We start from the raw sequence: 24900 nt of genomic DNA on the forward strand, positions 1-24900 counted from the left end.
TAATTTTATTTTGAGACCAAATTCGAAGTTAACGAGGATGATTACGAGAGCAAAAACTAGTCCGTAGATAGAATTTAATCTAAACTTAGTTGTATGTTGTATGTATAACGTACGTTTATATCATAACAAAAGTACCAGGTATTCATAAAAATGCAAGAGATCACGGGTTTGCAGTACGGAAGTAAAAGTAAAACAAAGTTACCAGGAACATATAAGCACATGAAATGGAAGAGATATTGATTCTTTGATAGTGAAAGCGTATCAACGGCAGTATTAAAACTTCAACTTCAACTTAAATTTGTTTGCCCAAAACCACCTACTTTTTGTTAGAAAAAGATTTAAGATACATTCCTAAAAAGAAGTTATAAAATACATATTTTTACTTTATCAGTTAAAACATGTAAAGAAAAAACAAATAGTTATAGACAGGCAAAGTCCTTATACAGTTTTCACGTCATGACAGTGACTAATATAAATAAATATTTTTTTTTAATTTTTAAACGAAAAAAAAATAAATAGGAACAGAAAAAATCCACGAACCAGAAAATACTTGGAAGGTGCCCAGAGAGATACCAGGAAAGTATAATTTGTAAGGAGGTTCCACGCTCGGTGTGATATTGATTTATTATTAAAAGGTGCAATACATTAATGACACATACATTTTGCTTCACCTGTGCTTTTGTCGGGATGAAAAGCTCTTTGTGTTTTTTTTTTACAATTTATTTGTATATTCTATATGATTCTGTACAAATTTTATATTGTTTTATAAAGGAACATTCCTTTATTTTTCTCATATTTAATTTATTTTTTCATATTTAATTTCTAGAATAAACTAACGGAATAAGATTTTCATGATACGAATCAAGACAAACCTTTGAGAAAATGTATTCTTACTAAGTTTTCTATTATTTACTGTCTGTAAAAAGTAAGTAAAACTAAAAGTTTATAAAGTAAAAAAAGTTTGCTAATTTTTTATTAACAGGTATTTGTAATATTTAGTGTGTGTACCAGGGTTACATAAAAATGTAGTAGCATATTCACGACTATAAATAAAATGTTTTCGAGCCAAGTTGGCCCGTGGGTAACTGAGAAAAGCTTCCATGAGGATTGTGTTTAGGGAACTTTGTCTCGGTTGGAATGAGCTATAGTCATAGATACCAGGGTCACATGAATTACGAGAACGCTACGTGCAGGCTTCTTTTTTTTATGCTATTTTTTCATTTTAAATATTTTCTGAGCTCTTGAAGCTCTACGCTAAATTTAATTATTCATACATTCCTAATTAAAAAAAAATATTCAAAATAAAATATTTATTTTATCAACTTACTAGGAATACATAAGCAGCTGAAAACATTATCATGGAAAAATTTAACAAAAAGTGTTTATTTTATCTGTTAAACTACGTGTATATAATAAAATTTAATTTATCTGAATGTTAATTTTGTTACTTATCTCATATTAAAAATTACGGAATTAGCTATCTCTATAATATATATATGTACTGTATCTACTACTATCATCTCTATTTGTTTGCGGCTCTCAAAAGCACCAGGAGGGCTATATGTATGTAAAGAAACTATAGTTCATCATATTGCCCACCAGGAAAACATAATTGTGCAGGAGATGTTGACTGACGGTTTTAATTACGTATGTAGAGAGAGAGTAGAATTTAATGTTAACAATTTGTTTGTTTTCTATAATATAATAAGTACCGAATTTAGGTTTAGTATTTAGGTTTAAGTATTTAGGTTTTATAGTTATAAAACGATTCGTCTCATGACCAAAGTGAAATCCCGAAATATTTTAAATAAAAAAATTATCCATAAATTTTTTTCATGTACAATTTCATTTAGAACTAGGATATCATCTGCATTTTAAGAGTTAATTCATCGGCTGAAAAATATTTTATAAGGAAGAGACAAAAAAATATAAATAAAACACTGGTTATCATATGATTAGTACCAGGCAAGCAGCAATTCCAGGTGATAGCTTTTTACTGATTTCTATTCACCATATATTTTTTCAATGTCTTTATTATAATAATCTTCTAATTATTTCATTTACATATTACAGAGTTTTTAACGATCAAGTAACCCAATAAAACTTGGCACTTTCGAAAGTGTTAAGAAGATTTAATAAATAATAACTTACGTATATATAGAGGAAGTTTGGTTGTCCATTAATGAAACAAACTTTACTGAGTCATATAAAAAGTTGAGGGGCTTTAAAGGAAATAATAATTTTGTGATTGGTCCTTATCATAAAATAAAGGTGTAGGTGGTATCAATATCAAGCTCAAGGTAGTTAATAAAAATATTATTTCACTCTCGTGTTGTTTACGTCAACGTATTCAAAATTAAACGATCATCGCCGGGGCAAAACCATTGTATGGGTAAAATATAATATAACGAGTGAGATTGGTGACTCCGTGAAACGAACAAGCGGCCGTGTTACCAGGAGATTCCTGATACCAAACAAGAAATGGATTGGCTTGGCTATCCTAACATCCTGGCGAGCATGTAGTGTTAGTGTTTTAGTGTTAGGTGCAGGTTATAAGTTAAAATTATGTCATTTTTATTCTAACATACATTTCGTAGTTCTCCTGGAACCTCTGGATGGCAGTAAAATGCACCCTATATAATTAATAACTTTAGACACAGTTTCCCCAAGCTCTGTTTGTTAAATCTAAACGAGGCATTTACTAACGAACCTTCAAAAATATAATTGTCTGTTAAAATATTTACGTCCCACGGCGACAAATTTACAAAAAATCAGGGATTTGAGTAATTGACAAGACAATAAATACAATAAATTGGCTAACAGTCCGTTAGCCAATTGACGGACCTCTATATTAATTTCTTGTTAAGACATTTAAACAGACTTAGCTCGTGGTGGGATGCTCGATATCTAACAGTCTATCAAACACCATACATACTTAACAAGACGTTATTTTTTTAACATTGATTTGTGAAACTGTTAAAAAAAATGTAGGCGCCTCAGTTGCGAAAGTTTAATTTTAACTCAAACCGAAGAATCAGGTACCAGGGAAATATAAACTGAAGGAGACGATAGTCGAACGAGATATTGATTTACAGAGAATGAAAGTTAAATGAAAGAGACGGCACATATATATCGCTTCGCTTTCGAGACCCGTGAAGAGATTATACAGCCAATGAAATTTCCATTATGAAATATAATCCGAGCTTTTAGGAATTATTTGTTATAGAAATATTTATTACTTCTTTTAATTAATTATACTTTATAGAATTGTTTAATTATATTTTATATTTGCTACTGACAGTTAAGAATAAAGGGAGAGATATACATTTATATAATTGTTTATTTGTTTTCTTACGTACTTCTTCTCTATACTAATTACGTAATTTTACTCATAATAAAAACTTCAGAGGGATAATTCTTCTTTTATAACTGTTTCAGCTCCAGGTCTCTTAGAACTGTTTCTAGAAGAGTAACAAAGCCATAAGACGCTAATTTAACTTATGTGCCATAATAAAATTGTATTAAAAATTGTAACATGGTGTTTAGTGTTATTTAGAGTGCTTTCTCTAATTTTTTAGTAAAAAGTTTTTTTTTTATACGAAGATTCAACAAAATTTTATTAAAAATAAGCAAAAAAATATATATTTATTTTATAACGTACTAGGAGTTCATAAAAGCTGTGGAAGTTTTCGTAATAATATTCTGATAATTACGAGATGCTCTGCATAATATTGTGTTTAAGGCTTCACTCGCTACGAAAGTTATTTACTGTAAAACAAAACAACGCCTCTTGGTACACCAAAATATTTTCGAGTACATAGAATTGTACATAGCGGGTATATAAAAGATAACGTGCAATAATATTTTATAAATGTATTTATTATATAAAATTTATTAATAAAACAAAAAATAATAATAAATGAGCGATTTACTTTGGTCGACGATTAAATGAAAAATTATAGGAAGCGTGATTTTGATAGTTTTTTGCTTGGAAGTCATTTGAGTATTATAATTATCATTGAAAGGGTGCTTATTAAAGTTATCTCTTAATCTATGACTAATTGACGGAAGGAGCCGTCAATGCCGAAGAGTTCGTCGTAGTTGGTGGGCTTCCCTGGCCTGAGAGCCTCATCCGCCTTATATTTTTCCTGGTCAGCGAACCAGTCTTTATATTCTTCCAACTTCTTCAGCCACGCATCTGGAGTTTGAATTATGTTTTATATACAAATTAAAATCAATACTACCAACATCATATTTCATTGTTATATAAATATTGATGAAATTTTTATACATTATACGTTAGATGAATTAGAAATCAAATTAAATATATAATAATATTAATCTTACTTTAAGTTTGCATTATCACAGAGTTTATAATTTTAAATTCTAGTCAAGTCTAAATAATGTCAATGCCAAAACAGTAAAATTTTTAAATTAATGAAAAACCCGTTGTAGTTTGAAGTTTCAATTTTGGTGTTCTCATATTTAAATTACGTATCGTTTTGTATAATGATTATTGTAATAAACTTACTGTGGAGTTCGTTCATAGGTCCTGCCTTGCCACCGTATTCGCTGGGCATCATTTCCTGTGGCACGTGCTTGTATAGATCGTTGATGTCACTGTGAATGAAGATCTGAAGAAAAATAATAATAATCATAAATATATTATGAGGGAGCAGTCACTTATTCGCATTGATATGCCCTTACCCTTTCCCTGATCTTTTCTTTTAAGAAAGGCTTCACGAATTGAACGATTTTATCAACAAGAGGTGATATGTTGATCACGTGCACTTGTTTTAGTTTCACCGGGTACGCTTCCTGGGTAATGATAAAGACCGTTTTAATGGATCAACAAAAACAATATAACTTATTAATATCTTTTAATCGGAGTTTTCATGTAAAATTTTTATATCGCAAAAAATAACGGTACCTGTACACAGACGAGGAATTTCTTCACCAATGTCGGTGTGAACTTTGCGAAATGGTTGGGTGTTGCCACGGAGGCATCCAGAATGTAGATATCCCCAGCTACTCCTTCCTTTTCCTCCTTAAGCCTGACGTCACCCAGCATCAGCGCCAACTTGAAAGCGTTCGCGACATTCGGTGTTTGAACATCTTTTTCCACTCCTAAAAAAATGCGTAATAGGAGAAAATAATGCTACTAACATATAAAAGTAATAAATAATCAAGCCTTGTAATAAATTATTGTTCTGAATTTACCCCTCATCAGGACTACACGACGACCGTCGGGCGTCAGGCCAGGTAAAGGTGGCATTTGACTGAAAAATATTAAAATATTTATAGATTAATCGTCAATTTTAGTATATACAATCACTCTATGGGTTTGAGAAGTTCTATACTGGTACTTGTGTGTGTAATATGTAACTGTACAACATACAACGCACACCATGTAATAATCCCTTTGCAGTTTGCAGCGCACACATCCTTTGTTCCTATGTTCTCCTGGTACTTGTTGTTAACGGTACGTGACGTAATAGTTCACAGCGCACTACTTACTAACTACTTACTCCACTACTATTTAATACTCGAGTTTGATTTACACTAAATTAAGGTTTTTTAAGCGTTTTCATTGTTCTTTTTTTAACATGTTAGACTCTATGAAAAAATTTACATTCAAGTTCATAAGTATATCATGTTGTCAACTTAATAAAATCGTGTTATCAAGTAAGTAAAGGTATTTTTACTTGCTAAAAAAATTCTTGTAATAAAACCCCGCAAATTTTGCTTTCACAATATAATATTACTTTTATGTTTCCCTAGTATATCCGGTAGTTGCGTGGATAAATCAAGTTTCCTTGCCCCGTAACAGTTAAATAATAATCGCACTCAAAGTAAAAACTACTTACTATTTTAAAAATCCATATTTTAAATATAAAGATACATAAAAAAAAATAATTTGCATATAACAACGCTTTTAAAAAAGTTTAATGATTCTTAATTTCACTTTTAAGTGAAAACGAATTGTAATAAAATAGAAACAACGCTCGTGTCTAATAAAATTACTTCCAATGTTGAGTTACATAGAGAAATATGTAATTAGTATTTTTAATTTTGTACTAATTGAGGTGATTTTTTTAGTAACGACATATTTTAAAATATTTGTAGTTTCTTGTATACATACACGATCTTAGTTATTTCTTGTAGCTCGGGACGGGAGACGTCTCGGTCATTGAAGAACTCCGGCACAGCTGACCGCATTGTAAAGTACATGTCCAGTTTTCGCTTGCATTTCTCCAGGGAAAACTTGCAACCACGGAGGAAGGTCATGATGCGCTGGTCATCTTTTATAGAAATATAAGTAATAAGCAAATTTGTTTTGATACCGCAAATAAGAAGATTATGTTCAGCGTGATACAGAAAAATGTTCTTAAATGAAAATGTTTTATATCAAGACGCGAGTAGTAAAATCTTATTTAAGATTAGGAATTTAGAATATGTCATAGATATGTAGGTGCTGGCATTTTTTTGCGAAATCATGATAGGTTTATATTATGAGTGATAAAACTACCAAATTCATCAGGCAGATGTGGCTCCTTCTTCAACCACTCCTTGATGTGGGCGAGGTCCTGTTCCCTGGTGTCCGGGTTCTCGTTCAATTCTTCACGAATCTTCTGCCACATTTCACCAGCTGGCTGTTCTAATGTCATCTTGGCTGGTTCTGTTGGAATTAGTTTCTCATTAGACTTCATTTACAAATTATGTACATTCAATAGTCCATTCAAAACTAAATGTACAGAGACAGCTTTTAAAGAATAATATTAAACATTTTTATTAGGAATTTCTTTATATAATTTTGTATATGAGTGCACAGCTTACATAATTGCGATTCGAAATTTTATTCTAATGTGAGTTATGAGCATTGGGTAATTACCACTATATATAAAGGCAACTAGCATTAGTAAGAGTTGAAGCGTGCACGATTTTATAATCAGCTCATATTGGTACTGTTGTTACATAAAAATCATTGCATGAGTATGTTTATGACTCTTCGTCATAACTTTTTAAACGCTACCTAAAAGGAGTAATGGTCTCTGTTGGTCTATCTACGGCATATCCTTGCATGACTTGGTGGCTTATACATTTTTTGAAGACCTTTTTTGAACGAACAAATTTTATGTAATTCGTATTTATTATGTTAAGAAATTTTTCAGTTACAACATTCTCTCATTCTATCGTAAGTCGCTCGTTTTTCCGTTCTAAACTATTGGTGTATCATTAGATAATATTTTTAAGTTGCGTGGTACATTAACAGATGTATCATATTATTGTTAGAAAGTTCTTGTAACACAATTCGTCTGGTCGTGTGTCGTGACAGCGCTGCCCGAAACGGTTCACCTACTTTCTTTATAAAAAAAATAACAACGAAATTTTTCGACCCATTCACCGGAACGTTCATGCTAAGGTAATTTTCAGTGGTTTTTGCTTTCACCACTATTAGGAAATATCTGCACGACCGTGCGTGGTCAATTATGTCCTTCTAATGAGCTTCCAAAATTACGCGGATGTAGTTACACTGGCTATAAAAGAATATTTTTTTAATGCTTTCACATCGACATTTTACTTTGAGAATATAAATCATTTTGTCTGTAAAGCTTTTAAAGCGCCATCTGGTACGTTGGCGGAATATTAAATACATTCTCTAAATGACACAAGTGACGACACAAGGATTGAACATTTGTGGAGATAGAGGGCACTTCAGTACTTCTATAGTACATGAAGTGTATTAAAATGCATATATGAAAAGAATAATGAAAATATCAATGTACACAAGAAGTAATTATTACTATAAATATATGGAAATCTATTGAATAGTTTATTTTGTTGGTGATCATGTGGACAAAAAGATAGTTATGTCCCGGAAAAAAATAAATTAAATATGTTTTATAAGGTCGCATAGTTGAGATCAAATTTAATTACCACGTACAGTAGTTAATAATTTACAAATAAGTAATTAATACGATGAAATATTACAAATGAACATAATGATAGTAATTATGATCTATAAATAAATTTGTCAGATTCGTAACAGAAATAACGAATGTGTAAACGACATAATCTCAACATTACTTGATCCACTTGACCCACGCTCACGGAGCATTTGTGTAAAATTGCATTTATTTGATGAAACGAAAAACCGGAAAGCGTTATGATGAGGCTATATTACGAAAAAACACACAGCCTGTTAAGAAGTAAGCGGGAATCATAATATTTAGAGAATAATACATATTTCTGGAAGAACTATCTTAAATAACTAAATGACAATGTAACTGTTGCGTTTAAATGTATTTATAGTTAATTTATCTTTAATTGAATTTCCGGAAAAAAGTTTAAAACCGATCATGACTCCTTGGACCTAACATCTGTGTGACGAGAAACTATAATATTGAAATGAATGGAAAAATCAAAGAAATTTCCTTCCGTGACACGACGACATTGGACTTCTTAAACAACATTCATGATGTCATTACTGGATGAAGTAAAAAATATTAAGAATTTTGATGAATTCTTATTATATTCGATATAGAAATGCTCTAAGCTTGGAAGAAATTAGTCTTAATGTCACAGAAGTTTCTTTTCTATTGAGGATATTTATATAAAAATTTAAAACAATTCGCCAAGGTAATATTGTAGATGTATTTTTATTGAAATATAAAAAAGAAACTTAAATTATCCAGTAAAAGTATGAATGTCACGTTTAATGGATTTTCACCGGAGGGCAATGGCCGCTTCAATAGCTACATAGAATCTTTCGCGATCGTGCCATAACGTTAACAAAAACTGTATTCGCGTTAACCAGGAATTTAAAAAGTCTACAAAGAGTCTATGAAACGAGTTTAATTTTTTTTTTATTTTTTTCTCGTTTTGTATATAAAAAACAAAGTTTGACGAAATAACTAGTTTTGTACATTTTCATTTAAATATTACGATTCTATTCGAGTTGTACAAATGTCAACAGTGTACAGATTTTAGTTTTGCTCTATATTAATGTATTACTGGAAATCGCTGCATATAAATATAATGGAAAATAAAAAATATTCACCTTTGAAATCAAATATCAAATCACACGCCAAACTCTCAACGACGGACACACTCTCACTTGACCGCAACGTTTTTGGAGATAATGAAAAGCTTTTTATGTGAAAACTCGTGAATGTTTCCTGCGCGTGCGCAGTGCTGGCTCTAATGCGTTGCCTGTAGCGAGCACTTGCTTTTTATTAAATCTTCACGCGCCCGACTGCCCATTGAGGGGAGGCATTCAGATTTTAAATTGAGGAAAATAGAAAAAGTATATACCAACAAGAAAATATATATAAATACATCTTTTGTTAGATGCCCGTAATGGTGTCATTGGAAAAAAAATATGCTTCTTTTCTATAATTCTATTTTCATACCATATTTCAAGTTATAGGATTTTCTACTCTACATTTATTTTTTTTAATATTAAGGTCATTGATTTTTTCATGAGACGTCTAATTACGATTCTAGATATTCAATTACACGTGGACGGCGCTGTAATTAAATTTTTGGTTAATTATAAATCTGCTTTACGATTGCGCTGAGCTATTGCAAATTCTTATACTTTCTAGTAAATTACTCTAATTATCTTTTAGATGAGATAGATTAAGAGCAAAGAATAACAGTAAATAATTGTATTGTAAATTTTGGATCGTGAAAAAAAATTTATAACCAACTGTTGACTCCGTGTAAGTCAAATAAGCTGTTCATTAACAACAGTATTTTAGAATTGAAGTTTATATTAATTTTTATACTGTTTTGGAGTTGCATGTTAAATAGAAGATTTTTATTGTCAGCTGCTCGTTGAGTCTCGTTTCTCTCCTGTTTTGTTTGTCGTATTCCATTTTATTCCACTCGCTATTATACTTCAACCTTTTTGATATTTAATTTTATAAAACAGTTTTAAATATAATGACTCATATAGAAGTTTTCTTCCGATTTTTAAGAGATCTTATTTCGTTGTTACTATCCATACATGCTATAGAGAATATTTTTTTTAAATTAAATTCGGTACTTTTTTGAACCACTTACTTACTTGTATAGTGATTTTTTTACATTTAAGTTATTCTTAAGATGATATAAATATTATTTTATATGTGTATGTTTATATATATATTAACAATTGTACTAGAATATCATTAATTGAAGTTAAAACTACGAAATATTTTATAATTATGAGTGTCTTAAAAAAGAAATAAAATTAAAATCATCAGTTCTTATCAAATAAATAGGTATCCTGGTTTTGTGATATTGGATGTGAAAAATGTTTGAGAGCAAAAAATGTTTGGTATTGTTAATTTTTTTTTTGTACAGATGAACTGTTGAAAAAGTTTGCCATTTTTGCCATTTGCCAACTGCCACAAAAACTTCTACGTAATGGACTTAAAACATAGCTGTAGTTTAAACCGTGTTTATTACGCTTACAACATGATTCAAACAAAATAGCACTAATTTCATACAAAACTACTGCTTATTTCTTAACGTGCTGTACATTTAAGTCATTTTAAATAGACCTTATTCGTATGAACAGAAGAACTTTAAAAATTTTCGGTGAAACTCAGATGCCTGGGCAATCGCTGTACACAATTTTAACAGAAATGTATTCTATATCCGACTGTTAAAGTTTATAATTCATTGTATGGAATTAACTTAAGATCAGAATGGAATCGTCATCACCATAATACTTAAGTTAGAAATTCTTAATGACTATGACTCATACCAGATCGTGCCACAAGCACTTAGCAAGTGTTTCCATTACATTTAAAAGCAGTAATATATTTTTTTATCAGTACTTTTAGTTTGGTTGCAATGACAACCCCAGTATAGATGAAATAATATAAAAATAACTTTCGTTGTTTTTTTTTCCTACATATTTTTTTGTGTAAAATAAAAAAAAAAAATATTGTTCTAAAAGAGATTTTACCCATTTATGGATGAACATAAAAGTTATTTAAATACAGGTATGAATAGATTTCCAATATAAATTCTCAACTTCGTTTGTAGAATGGAAACTATCCTCGTCGTTTCAACTTAGTAACATTGCGTGCAGTGATGTACACTATTTTGCTTAGAAGTTGCGAATATCGAGTTAAATACATTGGAGAAAATAATGCAATATCTTGAATTTAAATAAAGAATAACTTTTAGTGTGACTAAGATCTCTTGATAAATAGAAATCCAAACTAATAACAAAAAAAGTCCTATCAATATTAACGTTTATTACAAAAAAAAAACAACGTAGAAGGTGTAAATTTAAATTGTTATGGTGATAATTTGTTTTTATTTTTATACATTTTTTGTTATTATTTTTTCTTGTGACCAAAATAAACATTGAGTTTATTTACGCCCAAAATGCTTAAACATTTTATTTACAATTTAGAATATACCTCTCCGTATTTAAAAAAATTATAGTCAGTCTGCTCAAAATGATATTGAACTTCAAAAAATAGTGTTATATATAAACACACAAATAAATATAATTATTTTTTTATTAATAATTACTATAAATTAACATCGTAACAAAACTTTTGTTAAAAAAAATAATCATATACTAATCATAACCTAATTATTTTCTTGTGAGATTACCAGCGCGTGTCTGATTGCGTGCACAATATTACAATATGTTCCCATTGTTTATTCAAATATTCTTTATATTTTAATTCTTATATATATTGCAATAAGGTACATTTTAGTTATTTTATATGATTATTGCAATAACCGTCAGGCTTGTTGCCCGTCAAGCCCTTCTGAATGAAACGTAATCTTTCAATATTGTATCATCTGTTTGATAGCTTTGGCTGTATGAATATATGCAATTTAAATGCTTCAATTTGAAACGGAGTCCGTTATAGATTTAATTATATATATATATATATAGCTATAACAAAATTTACACCGACAGTATTCATGTATCGTAACTGGGATTAAATTTGCCGAGCGAATACAAAATCATCGGGAATAAAATTTGTTACACGTACACAGGTAAAAATATCTTTAATGAGTTAACGCAAAAATATATATTTATATAACTATAATATTTTAACTGTTAACGTGTATTACGCTGTACAACGCCAGTTAAATCAGATACAATTAGAAAGTGCAATAACGCTTTGTACGCGTATTTTAGCGTACGATCTTGTATTACCGTTCAAAGTAATAAAGTGTATATATATCGTTAATTATTTAGCATTACTATATCTTTTAATATATAAATTTTATAATTACAGTCAGTTTGTATACTCATCCTTAAGAATTATTAGAATTTATATAAGTTTATAAGATATTCGTGTATAATTTATCGTCGATATAGTTTGCTACTAATTTGAGGGACCAGAAGTCCGAAATATGACTAAAATTAGGTTATTATAAACGTTTTATAAAAATTGGAATTTTAATATTAAGTGTCCGCGCTTTTACCGTACCCATTTGTGGTGAGCCTTTCACCATCTCACTTTGTTAAGCCACAAACAGAATACGTATTTATAACTTGTTAATATTTCTAATAGAAATTTCATTTTTATATATAAATAAGGTTTTAGTTGTCACGCCTTGGTATGTTGTTACATGAAACGGATATAAAACCATTATTATTTTAATAAAATGATACAATAGTTTTTGTCTGACACATTTTATTTGAAATAAAACGTCCGTTACAATTAAGCAAAGTTTTGCTTTTGACCAGGAAAGCATAATCCTATAGGTGTAATTGATATAAAAACAAATGTAGAGTTTAATATAGTTATATTGTTGAAGAATAAAAGAATCACTCTATTATCGATTTTGTTTTCAATCAAATGTTTAACATATTAAAATCTTCAAGTAAGAATAAGTTTCCATGTTAAAAATAAGTATCTCAATTGAATCTATAGTTTTTGTGATAGTTACTGGTAACCTCGTCTCCATACAGCGCTCGTCTACAAATAATATGGAAATAGTTTATCGGATTATAATAAAACAGTTCAATAAAATATGAATTAGAATTTAATTTATGACTTCAGAAAATATATAAAAGACCATATGTTTTATGAAGTAGAGTCTATTTTCATAAAATTTATCCCTATAACATTTTGAATACCTATTTCAATTTTAATACATTTTGTTTCAAAATATCGGTCATTTCCCTTCGGCTGTGCTCTCCCTCGACATTGAATTTGAATTCTGTTCTATATTTGAATGAATTCTATTTCAGTCAGAACCAAAAATAAAAAAAAATAAACAGAATTGCTAGACAGTCTTGTATAAGCATTTGGGTAAAGAGTTTTCATTATATTAATCGGGATATCATGAAAGTGTTGACTTTCAAATAAACTCGACAGATATTCTAAAGACTTGATTTATTTCTATAGTTACTAAGATATTTTTGATGTTATTCGTTTTTTTTTTTTATCTTATATATTATATTTGTATTTTATTTAATAATTTGATATTATTATAGTTAAAATAGTTTTTATATCTGTCAAATGTAATACGAATTATGCGAACACGTGACACGCGAGCGTGATCTCAATACGAATTACTCTTAACTCTACCTTGATCGTTTAGTAACAAAGGAATCAATCTCAGGAGTATCATTGTTTTTATGCTAATAAAATGAAACAGTAAACTTCTTTATTGGGGCGGTACGTGATAAAAATATTCTCTCCCACATTTTAATGACACCAAATAAGTATGAAATAAAATCTGCGATGTGTATTTATATACAGTTTGCTTGTTAGTTGAAGGTTTTATTTTTCATGGAAAGACGGTGGAACATATCAATACCTACGTATAAATAAAATTGGAGTGTCTGCTATACTGTGATATTAAAATAAAGGTTCTTTTACAACATGCATATGAATATGTATACGTTAGACCGAAATATTATTTTTATATGTTTTGTCTCTCTGTCTGCTTGTTCCGGCTAATCTCTGAAATGGCTGGACCAATTTCGACGGGACTTTTTTTGGCAGATAGCTGATGTAAGAAGCAGTAACTTAGACTGCTTTTTATCCCGATCCCATGATTTAGGACGAATGGGATGGGGGGGGGGGGCTCAAGCGGCTTTTAGAAGGTTCTACATTGTTTTTTAAGCAAACGGAGTCGCGGGTAACCGCTAGCAGAAAAAAAAGCACATAATTCTACTAAAAGCTGTTCTAAAAGATTTTTACTCAATCGCTATCACATCTGTAGATAGGTATCTTGTAATTTGTCAGTAATTTTAATCTGCTAAGTGACACTGCGACCCAGATACGTTTCCATTCAAACCAACGATCTATTGAAAATTTTAATTTCACCTCTTCTATTAAATTAAGACCCATCCTTCGAATACTAACCCGTTAAAACTTGACAGTCGCCTTGACTCTGTCAAAATGTCAAAATGAAGGTCCGCTTTAACTATTCAACACTTAACGTAGCTATCTGTCGCCATTGTTGAGATGACTTAATAGTTTTAGTGAATCTAACTGATGTATATTATGAAGAAAGGTTGTTTTTTATTTTCCAAGTAAGTTAAGGATTATACGACGTATCGTTATGTGGGATTGTGTTCGTTTTTTATTGTTAAATTATTATAATTAATATAAATTACAATATCAAATGAATTTTACTGTAAAAAAAATAAATAAAAGATATTGTTCAATTAGTTAAGGGTTACTGGGTGAAATTCTTCAATTATTCTTATAAGTGCTGATAGTGTATATTAATATTATAATTGTAAAGGAAGGTAATTATATCCTTCTCTGCTAGTGTTCTTTGCACGAGTCATCATTGTCACACTACATACGAAACGGTTCTCATTACTAATTAATGAACTTAGGTTAATGTAGCTAACGTTGATACGAGAAGTTTAATCAATAGAAAACTGTAAACGTTCCGTTTTTAGTGTGACAATGCAGACTAAGGTTCAGTATACAGATCTGGCATCTGTTCATATACAAACAAATCAATCCACTCCGGGGATATCGCTGTTAATAGAATCCTGTTTTATACTATGTAGTATCTATAATCAGTTACTGTGATAAAACTGTTTATTTATCTTGTGCTATGTCCACTTTATTATAACACAAGTATTTAATATGTCTCAGCTTGTATTTTCTATATCTTTTTATATTCATTTCACTCGAATCACTTCAGTTGTATGTAATAATTTTTATTAGGTAAAAAAGCATACAAATTTGAATATTATTAATTAATTTAAATCAAAAGAAAGTTTAATTTACTAGATGTAAGTACTCCATGCATCCTATATTCAAGACAGAGGCTTCATAAATTTATGGAAATATATATATAACACACGTATCGACAAACGTTTTATTACTTGGCAATAAAATTTTAAAGTCATATATATATTTCATTGAAATACTCATCATTATTGTATTCACAATATTATACTATGAATCATATTCATACATAATAATCACGGTCAGAAACTTTGAGTGTCCTGTACGCGCCCTGCAGCCCTTCGTCATATTCATCACATTTTAGAGACCTGCATGAATGTGTTCGTGTAAGAATGTCATACGAGATACTAGCTCGCAGCCTCCGCACTGATCTCTTATCACGTTTTATCGGCGGTTTCAATTCCGTTTCGTAATATTTCCGTTCTTCCATTTGCAGCCATTTTGAATTGAGCAGGAGTTTTTTAGTCCATTCGTCTGGAAACAGATTATTGTTTTAGAATTTGTTGATAACACTAGCTTCTGTTATTATAACTGTGATAAATAACATTTAGAAAGGTTAATAAAAAATATTTGTATTGAAATATTAATGTTATATTTCATAGTTTATACTATACTGACTTCTGATTGGTAAACGTTGATACAAATTGTGTCAAATTTCAAACTCGTACTAACGTTAGTAAGCAGTAGCTGACGTCGATATAAAATTCGTTACGTAAAATATTTTTTAGATGATGTAATTAAAAATATTCGCTCAGGCGTCGCTTGTTTCAATGAAATATAAAAATGTATCGTACGTTACAAATTCAATTTTAAAGTTATTTGAGAATCTGTTTAGTAGTGGTAGTAAAATCAGGTTAGTAGTCATTGTGTTTATCCATAACAAACAAACAAAAGTTTTATTTAGTAATTTTTGTTAAACCCATACAAATAAATGAATCAAAATAACTATTTTCTGTCTTCAAAATAAATTGTTACACTTTATAAATACGTCATGTTCGCTAATTAGCTCAAGCACGTATAAAGGTTTCTTATTTCATAGATTTTTGTATTCGAATAGGAATTCACATAAACATAATGGAATGAAAAATCCATCAATATTCGCAGGGTTCTTGGGACCCAAAGGATAATGTGCCCCCGCTTTTTTTTTTGTTCGAATAGGAATTCACATAAACATAATGGGATGAAAAATTCATAAATATTCGCAGGGTTCTTGGGACCTAAAGGATAATGTGCACCCGATATTTTTTTTTTTATTCGAATAGGAATTCACATAAAAATACAAACAGGTTTTTGATAAATCTTCATGAAACTCACCGTTCAGATCTTTCATAGCCCCAGCCTTCCCTCCGTACTCATACGGAAGTCCTTCCTGGGGGAAACAGTCAAAACCCATGGCGCGCTTAATTTGCTCAGGATCAGCGTGAGTATGGAATATCTTGCGCCGCCATGGGTACAACCCCATATGAAGGAGGAGTAGCGACATTGTCTTTAAGCGTTGCGTATTTATTATGTGAATCGCTGAGAACTTTCGGGGGTAAGCGGACTGTAAAATAATTATAATGTTATCAAATAAGTTATATATTTAAGATCGTAAATATTTAAACAGAATTTTAAATTAATCTAAAAGTACTTTTTGTTTTTGTAGTTTTCTTATTTTTGTAATAATATTTGTAGTAACTTAAAAAATAAAATCCAAAATATTTTGAGAATTCGTAATTTCTAGAAGCAAGCTTTGTATTGTTTGATGACAGCATTGGAAAGAAACCGCTTATGTTCTTACGTATTGAAGTCATTTGATCCAGTTTACAAATTCAACATAATTTACATTAACTTTGTGACAAACTTACAAATGTTCTAACAGAATAAATTATTACAGTTATATACAGTTCAAAGGCACGTTGTTATATCATAATTTACGAGTACGAGTAAAAATGACGCCTTGTCGAAAATTTTAGCAATATTTATTGCTCATATTTTTTCCAGGGGTCATTTTTCAGTTAATATAAATCTTGTTATATGAGATATGTGAATATAAATTTGGTAACATTGTTGAATAAAAAACTTACCCTTATACACCAGATAAAATCTCTCCAATGGGATCCTCTGAAGTGGTTCTTAAGATGCGAGGGTTGTAGGTCAGTGACGTCAATGAATACCACTTCGTCCCCGGGGGTTGGATCTTCTTGTAATCTGAAAATAAACATAAAATAATGCAATCATGTACTTAAATATAACTCTTAGAATACTCGCCTGTATTTTACTTTCTGATTTACTTTATATAAAGAAAAATACTTCTGTTTTAACTTTAATCTATGAAATAAATGCTATATTCGACCATTTTCAACAGAAGCATCACCTGATATCTAATATCATAAGCCACCTCGCCAGCAAGGCTTTAGCTGATAGAGTTCGATTTATAGCGGGAGCCGGAAGACGAATAAGTGTCATCCGGCTGCCTCCTCTGCTTCTCGCTCGAAGAGGTACTATATAACTGAAATAAAAATATTTTATATTGAATCTCTTTAAGGTGAGTTTAACTGTAAGAGCTTTATTCCTTTAAGTAAGAGTTAAGTTAACTATTAAATTAAAATGTATGACAGTTTTGTTTGTTTCAATTAATCTATTTAAAATAATTCATTAGACTAAAAGAAACATTTTAGTAACTGACGTGTCTTGGCAGCTAGAGAGGATTTCATCATCATCGGGATGTCTTTTATGCCAGAGTTCTGTTAGTCCTCCCGGGCCTCTGGCTGTGTAGTATCTTCGAGCTCGTTTGGAAGCTTCAACCTCGTCTCCATCGCAGGTCACAGGAAATATGTTCAAAGCTTGAATTTCGTCTTCAGTTGCCTCTCTTGTCAAGTTATCACGAGCCCATCGTACTCCAAACGAAGCTGCTGGTGACATCCTAAACCCTGTGTAGCATCATAATGATATATATTGTATTCAAATATTGACCTTTTATTTAAATCTAAATTCAGATTGAATGTAAATTTTTGTTTGTGTGAACAATAGCTATGTCGAATTCATCATTTCGTCGAAAGTTGAAAAATAAATAAAGCCAGACATTCACTCATTCGTTCAGTTTGTTAGTCAGCGATTGTCACAGATTAGTTTTTGTTTAATATTGTTTTTTTAATTGAAATGTCGAGTCGCCTAGCTCCAACCTGCACACAATAAAGTGTTACGACGTAAAACTCGACAGCCTAAAATACGTGTTCCTTACAAAATTCTACAAAATTCCCTGAAATATTTTCTGAGACGAATACAAAGCGCTACTTTTTGTAAGTAAAATTCTGGTCTAATGGAATATAAAAACGTCCTGTGTTATAATTTACGAGGTTAGAGCGTAATGACACTATTTATTGGTATTAAATATTGGAACACAAAACAAAAAAATGCATTTGATATTTTTTATTAGTTTACCTCTAATTAAGAGTGATTTTAATTATTTTTATATGAATGCTTTTTGAAAACCGTATCGTATTTTATTATTTGTATTTATCTAAGGATTTTATACAACACTACCTTTCCGCCCCGACTGTGGATGCAAAGCGGCTGTAATTTTTTTCCGCATTTAATCTATATGCCATGGATAGAAATATTTGTGCCAAAGTTCTCGTCGAATCTTTCATCCGCTTTGGAACGGCAACAACGTTGAGTAACAAACATCCATCCATCTCCGTTTCTCTATTCATTATGGTGCAAATCTCGTTAGCATTATTAAGAGCAGCTCGAATCATCATAAATCTAGATTTAAGAATCTAGACATGGGCGAGCAATCTATACTAAAAAAGTATAAAGAAAACGCGTATACCATTATTTTACGATACTTATATATTTTTTTAAAGTACTTTGAAAACTAAGAACTTTAAGTTATTTCCTTTCGAATACAACCAAGTAACAAACTAATAAACTTTATATACTTAAACAAGTTTTTGTTGTGACTGCGAAGATCATGATTTTATTTAAAATTTGCTTGTAATTTTTAATATTTTATTTGTATTCCACAATCGTATGTATAAATGCAGACATAATATAAAGTTATTTAAGATATTTTTTTTATATATAAAAGCGGTAATAAAATTAGCTACAATATTTCATAAAAAAAAATTAAACTTAAGTTAATTTCACTCATTCCTCAACTTATATAAATAAATATATTATCGCCAGCAATTATAAGCAACAATAGAACATATATATATATATATATATATATATATATATATATATATACTTAGATCCGACAAAATAAATCATCTCGATCAGAATTAAAAAATAACATATGTATGTAAATCAATAATAAACATCCTCCGAGTTTAAATTTCCTTAATTTTTTTTATGATCTATAACATTAGGGTAGTGTTCGTCAAACAAACAATTCCAATTAAGATTTGATGATCATCTCTGTACCAATTCTGGTGAGAGAAGCCTCACTAATTGAAAGTTGACGTTGATTTGGGACCACAGCGCTTTACCATTTCATCTTTAATGAAATCAATACCTCTTTTTATTAATCAATTCAATAAGGACGAAATTAGTATAACAAATAAAACTGATATTGTTTTAATTTTAAACAATATTAAATATGTAAAAATTACATAATACTCAATTTGAAATATTCATTGCTTTTAAAATTAGATTTGTTTTTTGTGAGTAATATTCTGTTATATGGGATGACTGCCATTTCTGAACTAGAGGTGCAACGAACAGATTTTTACGTCTACCACAAGCCGGTTGATCTAATTATAATGTCAAGGAGAGACGTGACGGTTGATATTTAGAACCACTGATATTTATGGAGGCGAAATGAACCTTTGATTCGTGTTGCGGTTGCATTCGTGATGTATTTTTTAACCGATGGTTTAGAAACAGCGAAAGGTTGACCTCATGTATATATTTTTGTGGAACATACTTCGTAGTTCTATATTATAATACGAAGTATTTTACTTAATGCGCTCAGTTGTTATATTAATTGTCTAAATTAAGTTTTTAGACATTTACAGGTTGCGTATAAAATAAATTTAGATTTTAATTGCCGATTAATGGATTAAAATAAGAATAGACTAGAAAAATAAGATTAATTTGATTGGAAATCTTTGTTAAAAAACAAGTGGTAAGTTATAAAAATAGATATTTTTTTCGAACATCGAAAGGGTATTATAGCAATTAGTTAGAAGAATTGCTCCGACTTAGCTGTCAGTTAAAATGTTCTTTGTTCGTCTGACATTGTGTTATATAAAAGTATTACGGTTTATATCAAAAATCATATTTAAAAAAAATAAATAACTTGTTATAAATATATCTATTTGTAAACTAATTCAGGCTTTATGTATTCCGTCAACTTAAAAATGACACGTCACAGTCTCTTTTTATAGTGGCTATATATGATACAGAGTATAATGAGATTATCACAGTATTATGTCATGTTGGATTAGATAGTATTAATCACGTCAACTATTAAAACTATTTCAGATGACCAGATTTTTATAACATTATTAAGCGTTATCTTATATATATAATAGTTTTCAGAGTTTAGCGTCCAAAATTCATAGATTCATAAATACTGGTCGACTCAAAATTTTATAAACTACCTACATTTGAAATAGGAATTAAAATTTATTATTCAAATTCGACTACAGCTTGTATAACGCACATCTCAAATCGCAGGGTAAATAGCATTAAATTAAAACTTCCTTATAATTTAAATAAAACTATTTTTATACATTATAACTTATAACATAAATATGCTTCCCGTACAATCGCGATGAAATTAAACTTCTATTAAAATAAATATATATGTAAAAAAAAAAATGTATTTAATATTAATTTTGTCCTCCTGTCAATGATTATTATTTTTGATAGCAACTCTACATATTATTTTTTGTTAGACACATGCAACTGATAGCTATACATCAATTTACTTCCGTTGTTGATACAATATATATGTATTAGATAAGTTTCTATAGCATTCGTTTATAAAAACCTATATTGTATATACATTTTTAAATATACAACATAATATAATTTTATGGTACGCAAGAGTTTGTTAATGCATTTAAGGTGGCGGTAATCGTAGTTTGTAAGGTCACACGCAAGGCGATTTCCTGTATCGGGTTTTTGCTATTGATAGAAAGAGTTCTTGTTTGTTACAACAAACATGGCTTGTATTGTATGTCTACTTTATATTTTATAGTTCTACTTAAAGAATTAGTTATTTATGTCAAATTTTCAAAGTGTCTAATAGATAGATAGATAATTATCAATTCCATGTTCTCTCGATCAGCCAGAGGAAAATTTAATGTACATTGTGTACGTTTAAGGCTAATCTGTATTTAAAAAACGATAAAACTGTGATCTGAATAAATGTTTTTGGAATATTTTATTCAGTTCAATGTGAAGGTTTTTTTATCTGTGCTTTAGTATAGCAGTTCGAAATCCCGAACGAGTATAAATCAAAACGAGAGTTTAAATCAAAAAATTAACAACTTTTTCGTTTTAATATTTTAATCGAACAATAAATATTATATTTTTTTTTTATAAAATGTCATAATAATTTAATAATATATTGTAATTGTACTATATTTTTACTTATTTATGCTAGAGCTTCCATACGCACTGTATTTTATTTTGCCTTGAAAAATATTGCGATAATCTTCAATACTGCTAATAAAATTTAACAATGCTTTTTTCAATTGTTTAAAATGTGATTTCCGTATGTAATAAAAATTATATTTTGCTATAATAGTTTATATATTGGGATCGAATGCGAGTGTTTCTAAGGAAAGGGGAACAGTAAATAGACAGCATTCATGAAACTTCTGGAGGTTATTCTGAAATTCGTGACAAGCAATGGCGAGATCTGTCTGGAACATATCCTATAAACAGCCACATCCTAGAAATCATCCATCTCTATATGCACATATGTTTATTTATAAAAGGCCTTTACATTGCTCTGAAATTTATATACATTAATAATGTCAAACCTCACAGAAGTATATTATTGTATAATTTTAAATATAATATAAACGCTATATATGTTAAAATAAATACAACATGCGAGAACAATAATATTTATAATTAATTGGAAGCATTTATAACAAATAATGAATGCTATTCAATCAATATGCTTAGATATATTCATTCCAAAACAGTTTTTTTATTCACTCATTAAGATCGTGTTACCTTCATAGCGTCGTCTTTATATTTAGACCGTACAAACTAATATCATTCTGATCAATACTCAGTACCTTAGATTCTTTGGCATTATTATTTTTAATAATGTGTCTATAATATATAAAAGTCTCTGTATCGTATACATATCGTAATGTAGAGATGGTAAAAAGTTCTGTATCTATATATAGTTTACTTGCTTATATCCGTTTGTTAATTTTTGGTTACAAAATTTTTGTGTACATTTTAAACCACCACATAAAATGAGTTTCACAATTATCAGCGTATAAATTAGTTTGTGAATACGAATCCAGTTATTTTATCTCGCTTTGACAGAATGTGTGTGAGCCAGTTTCACGCGAGGAACTTAGATTTCATTGGGGACGACATGTACGCCATACGTACATGAAAGTGTCTTGGAAAGTCACTCAATGTTTCTCTTTAACAGCTAAAGTATGGGTTTGGATTATTATTTGTAAATATATTTTTTCATCAAAGTTTTTTTTTTATTGTTATTCTCGTATTTTACCGTTAGGTGATTTATTCGCAATAACTTTCTACGATATAAGTTCGAGAAAAAATTATTTAAGTACCTCCAATGAGAACAATGTAAAAAAAGTTTGAAGTAAAAATACGTCTATCGAATAATATTCGTGAAGTGTTCTTTATTAATTCCTTAAAAGCTCTCGTTATTTCATAAAAATATATAATCCCAAATACTTAGTTATCAGAGTTCGTTTATCGTCAATTAAAATTTGTTACATCATGGAAACAAAAGAATAGTCTGTGGAACGAAAATTTATATTTGTTAAGTGATTTGAAATTAGTGGTTCATTACATTTGTTATGATGTTTCTGATGACCGAATTCTATTTACAAAAAAAAAAAACCATTTTCATCAATACTATATTTAATTTAAATCTACCACAGATTAGAATAATAGAATTGCAGAGTATAAATTTTATAAGTGTACGTCACAATACGCTCTACCATGTCGTTGACATTTAAAAAACAATAACTTTGTTCTGACATATTTTGTCTTCATATAAACCGTTACGGAGTTACGCAACTAACTGAACAGTGAATTTGAAATTTTTATTAATAGCCACACATTATTTTCATTATCTAGTGACGCCGTAAAAAATGCTAAATAATAGTGGGAAAAAACCTTTTGACAATAAAAAAATATCATAAAAAAAATCTTACTTGGTTAATTGTTGGAGTCGTCGGAAGGTTGTACGATTGGTGTATTATTTATAATTTTGTATATAATATTATATTGTATCTCATTATTTATATTGGATAGTAAATTGTAAATAAAGAATATTTTAAATTATATATATAAAAAACAAACAGTAATATATATATATATATATATATATTATTGTTAGTTTCAATTCAAGTAGACGTGAATGTATTAAATATTCAACGTTTTCCTGCTTCCGTATGTAATAGTTGCGGTTTGTTTCTCTTAAAAGCTTCTTTCAATATAAAAACACTGTATATTAAATATATATATATATATATATTTAAAAAATATACAGAACCTTATAATCCGTTAAATCGTAGTCTGCTATAGTTGCTAAAACTTTTGATGCCGAAAATAGAGCTTATGTCAATAAATTCTAATGAAATATATAAATAATAATAATAATAGCATGAAGGTAAAACGATAATATAGAAATCACATCAAAATAAACCAACACCAAAAAAATATATACAAAACATACGACATACCACTTCGCCGCCCGCCACAACACTGCGCGGTGCGCCAGAGCAAGTGACTCACTCGCATAAGACCTTGACCTAAGTGAACGTTTTTGGGAAAAAGACCATTTATTTCATGAATATCATATGCCATAAGGTCAAGCACCGTATGAGATCAAATCTCGTTACTGATAATTATAATATAATTGTTTTATTGTACCCACTTCGCAAACGTAAGTTCTTGTCTTTGTTGGTAGTTCCGTCAGTCTTCTGATGTAATTATGACGCAGTGTATGCAATGTTAGATTAATAATATAGAATAATATGTTAAACTTATTTTAAGGAGAAGCTTTTGTAGACCAACAAAATGACAAACAAAAAATTTTACTTTCGATCTGATCTCCCATTTTTAAAATTTTCAATTGTGTTTTGCGATACTATTTTAATTTAAAATTATATTACTGATTATATATGTAAACTATCTTTAATATAAATTGTATACGATACGAACAAATCATAAGTTTTATTTATCTGTCTATTTTAAAACAAAAAAAACTTTTGATCTGTTCCCAAAAACAACGAGTGTTGTTTGCTACATTTTATATGTTATTATTATTTAATTTTCGCTTCAATAAAATCCCAACTGTCGTTATTTCTTTAAATTTCTTTTCTACGGTCGCGACATTATTCACGTAAGATGTTATTTTTCGTGACATTACAAAGGTCAACGTTCGTTAAATTGTCTCGAGCTGTTGTTTCCTTTCTTTGGATGTCCCAGAGACGTTACTTATTCATGCTACAGTGCTAAGTAAATTGTGAGTGGTTTGTTA

The 24900-nt window shown here is 29.5% G+C and overlaps 2 protein-coding genes across 3 annotated transcripts; both read right to left on the reverse strand.

Moving 5' to 3' along the window:
- Window positions 1–3858: 3858 nt before the first annotated feature.
- LOC116777960 (alpha-tocopherol transfer protein-like) lies at window positions 3859–9219 on the reverse strand. Its single transcript, XM_032671781.2, has 8 exons — window positions 9062–9219; window positions 6530–6679; window positions 6143–6302; window positions 5221–5279; window positions 4931–5127; window positions 4708–4818; window positions 4532–4634; window positions 3859–4198 (listed from the first exon to the last, which is right to left on the reverse strand). The coding sequence occupies exons 2-8, from the start codon at window positions 6666–6668 to the stop codon at window positions 4047–4049; spliced, it is 921 nt and encodes a 306-aa protein (XP_032527672.2). The 5' UTR covers window positions 6669–6679; window positions 9062–9219; the 3' UTR covers window positions 3859–4046.
- A 6091-nt stretch (window positions 9220–15310) lies between these two features.
- LOC116778113 (uncharacterized) lies at window positions 15311–24137 on the reverse strand. 2 transcript variants are annotated; one of them, XM_032671991.2, is made up of 6 exons: window positions 24101–24137; window positions 17863–18106; window positions 17551–17685; window positions 17261–17384; window positions 16509–16737; window positions 15311–15668 (listed from the first exon to the last, which is right to left on the reverse strand). In XM_032671991.2, the coding sequence occupies exons 2-6, from the start codon at window positions 18096–18098 to the stop codon at window positions 15418–15420; spliced, it is 975 nt and encodes a 324-aa protein (XP_032527882.1). In that variant the 5' UTR covers window positions 18099–18106; window positions 24101–24137; the 3' UTR covers window positions 15311–15417. The 2 variants fall into 2 exon arrangements, with proteins under 2 accessions (XP_032527882.1, XP_032527881.1); XM_032671990.2 differs by having other exon boundaries at window positions 24094–24108.
- Between the last annotated feature and the right edge of the window lie 763 nt (window positions 24138–24900).

The sequence above is a fragment of the Danaus plexippus genome, chromosome Z (genome assembly GCF_018135715.1).
Source record: "Danaus plexippus chromosome Z, MEX_DaPlex, whole genome shotgun sequence".
Classification (NCBI taxonomy): domain Eukaryota; kingdom Metazoa; phylum Arthropoda; class Insecta; order Lepidoptera; family Nymphalidae; genus Danaus; species Danaus plexippus.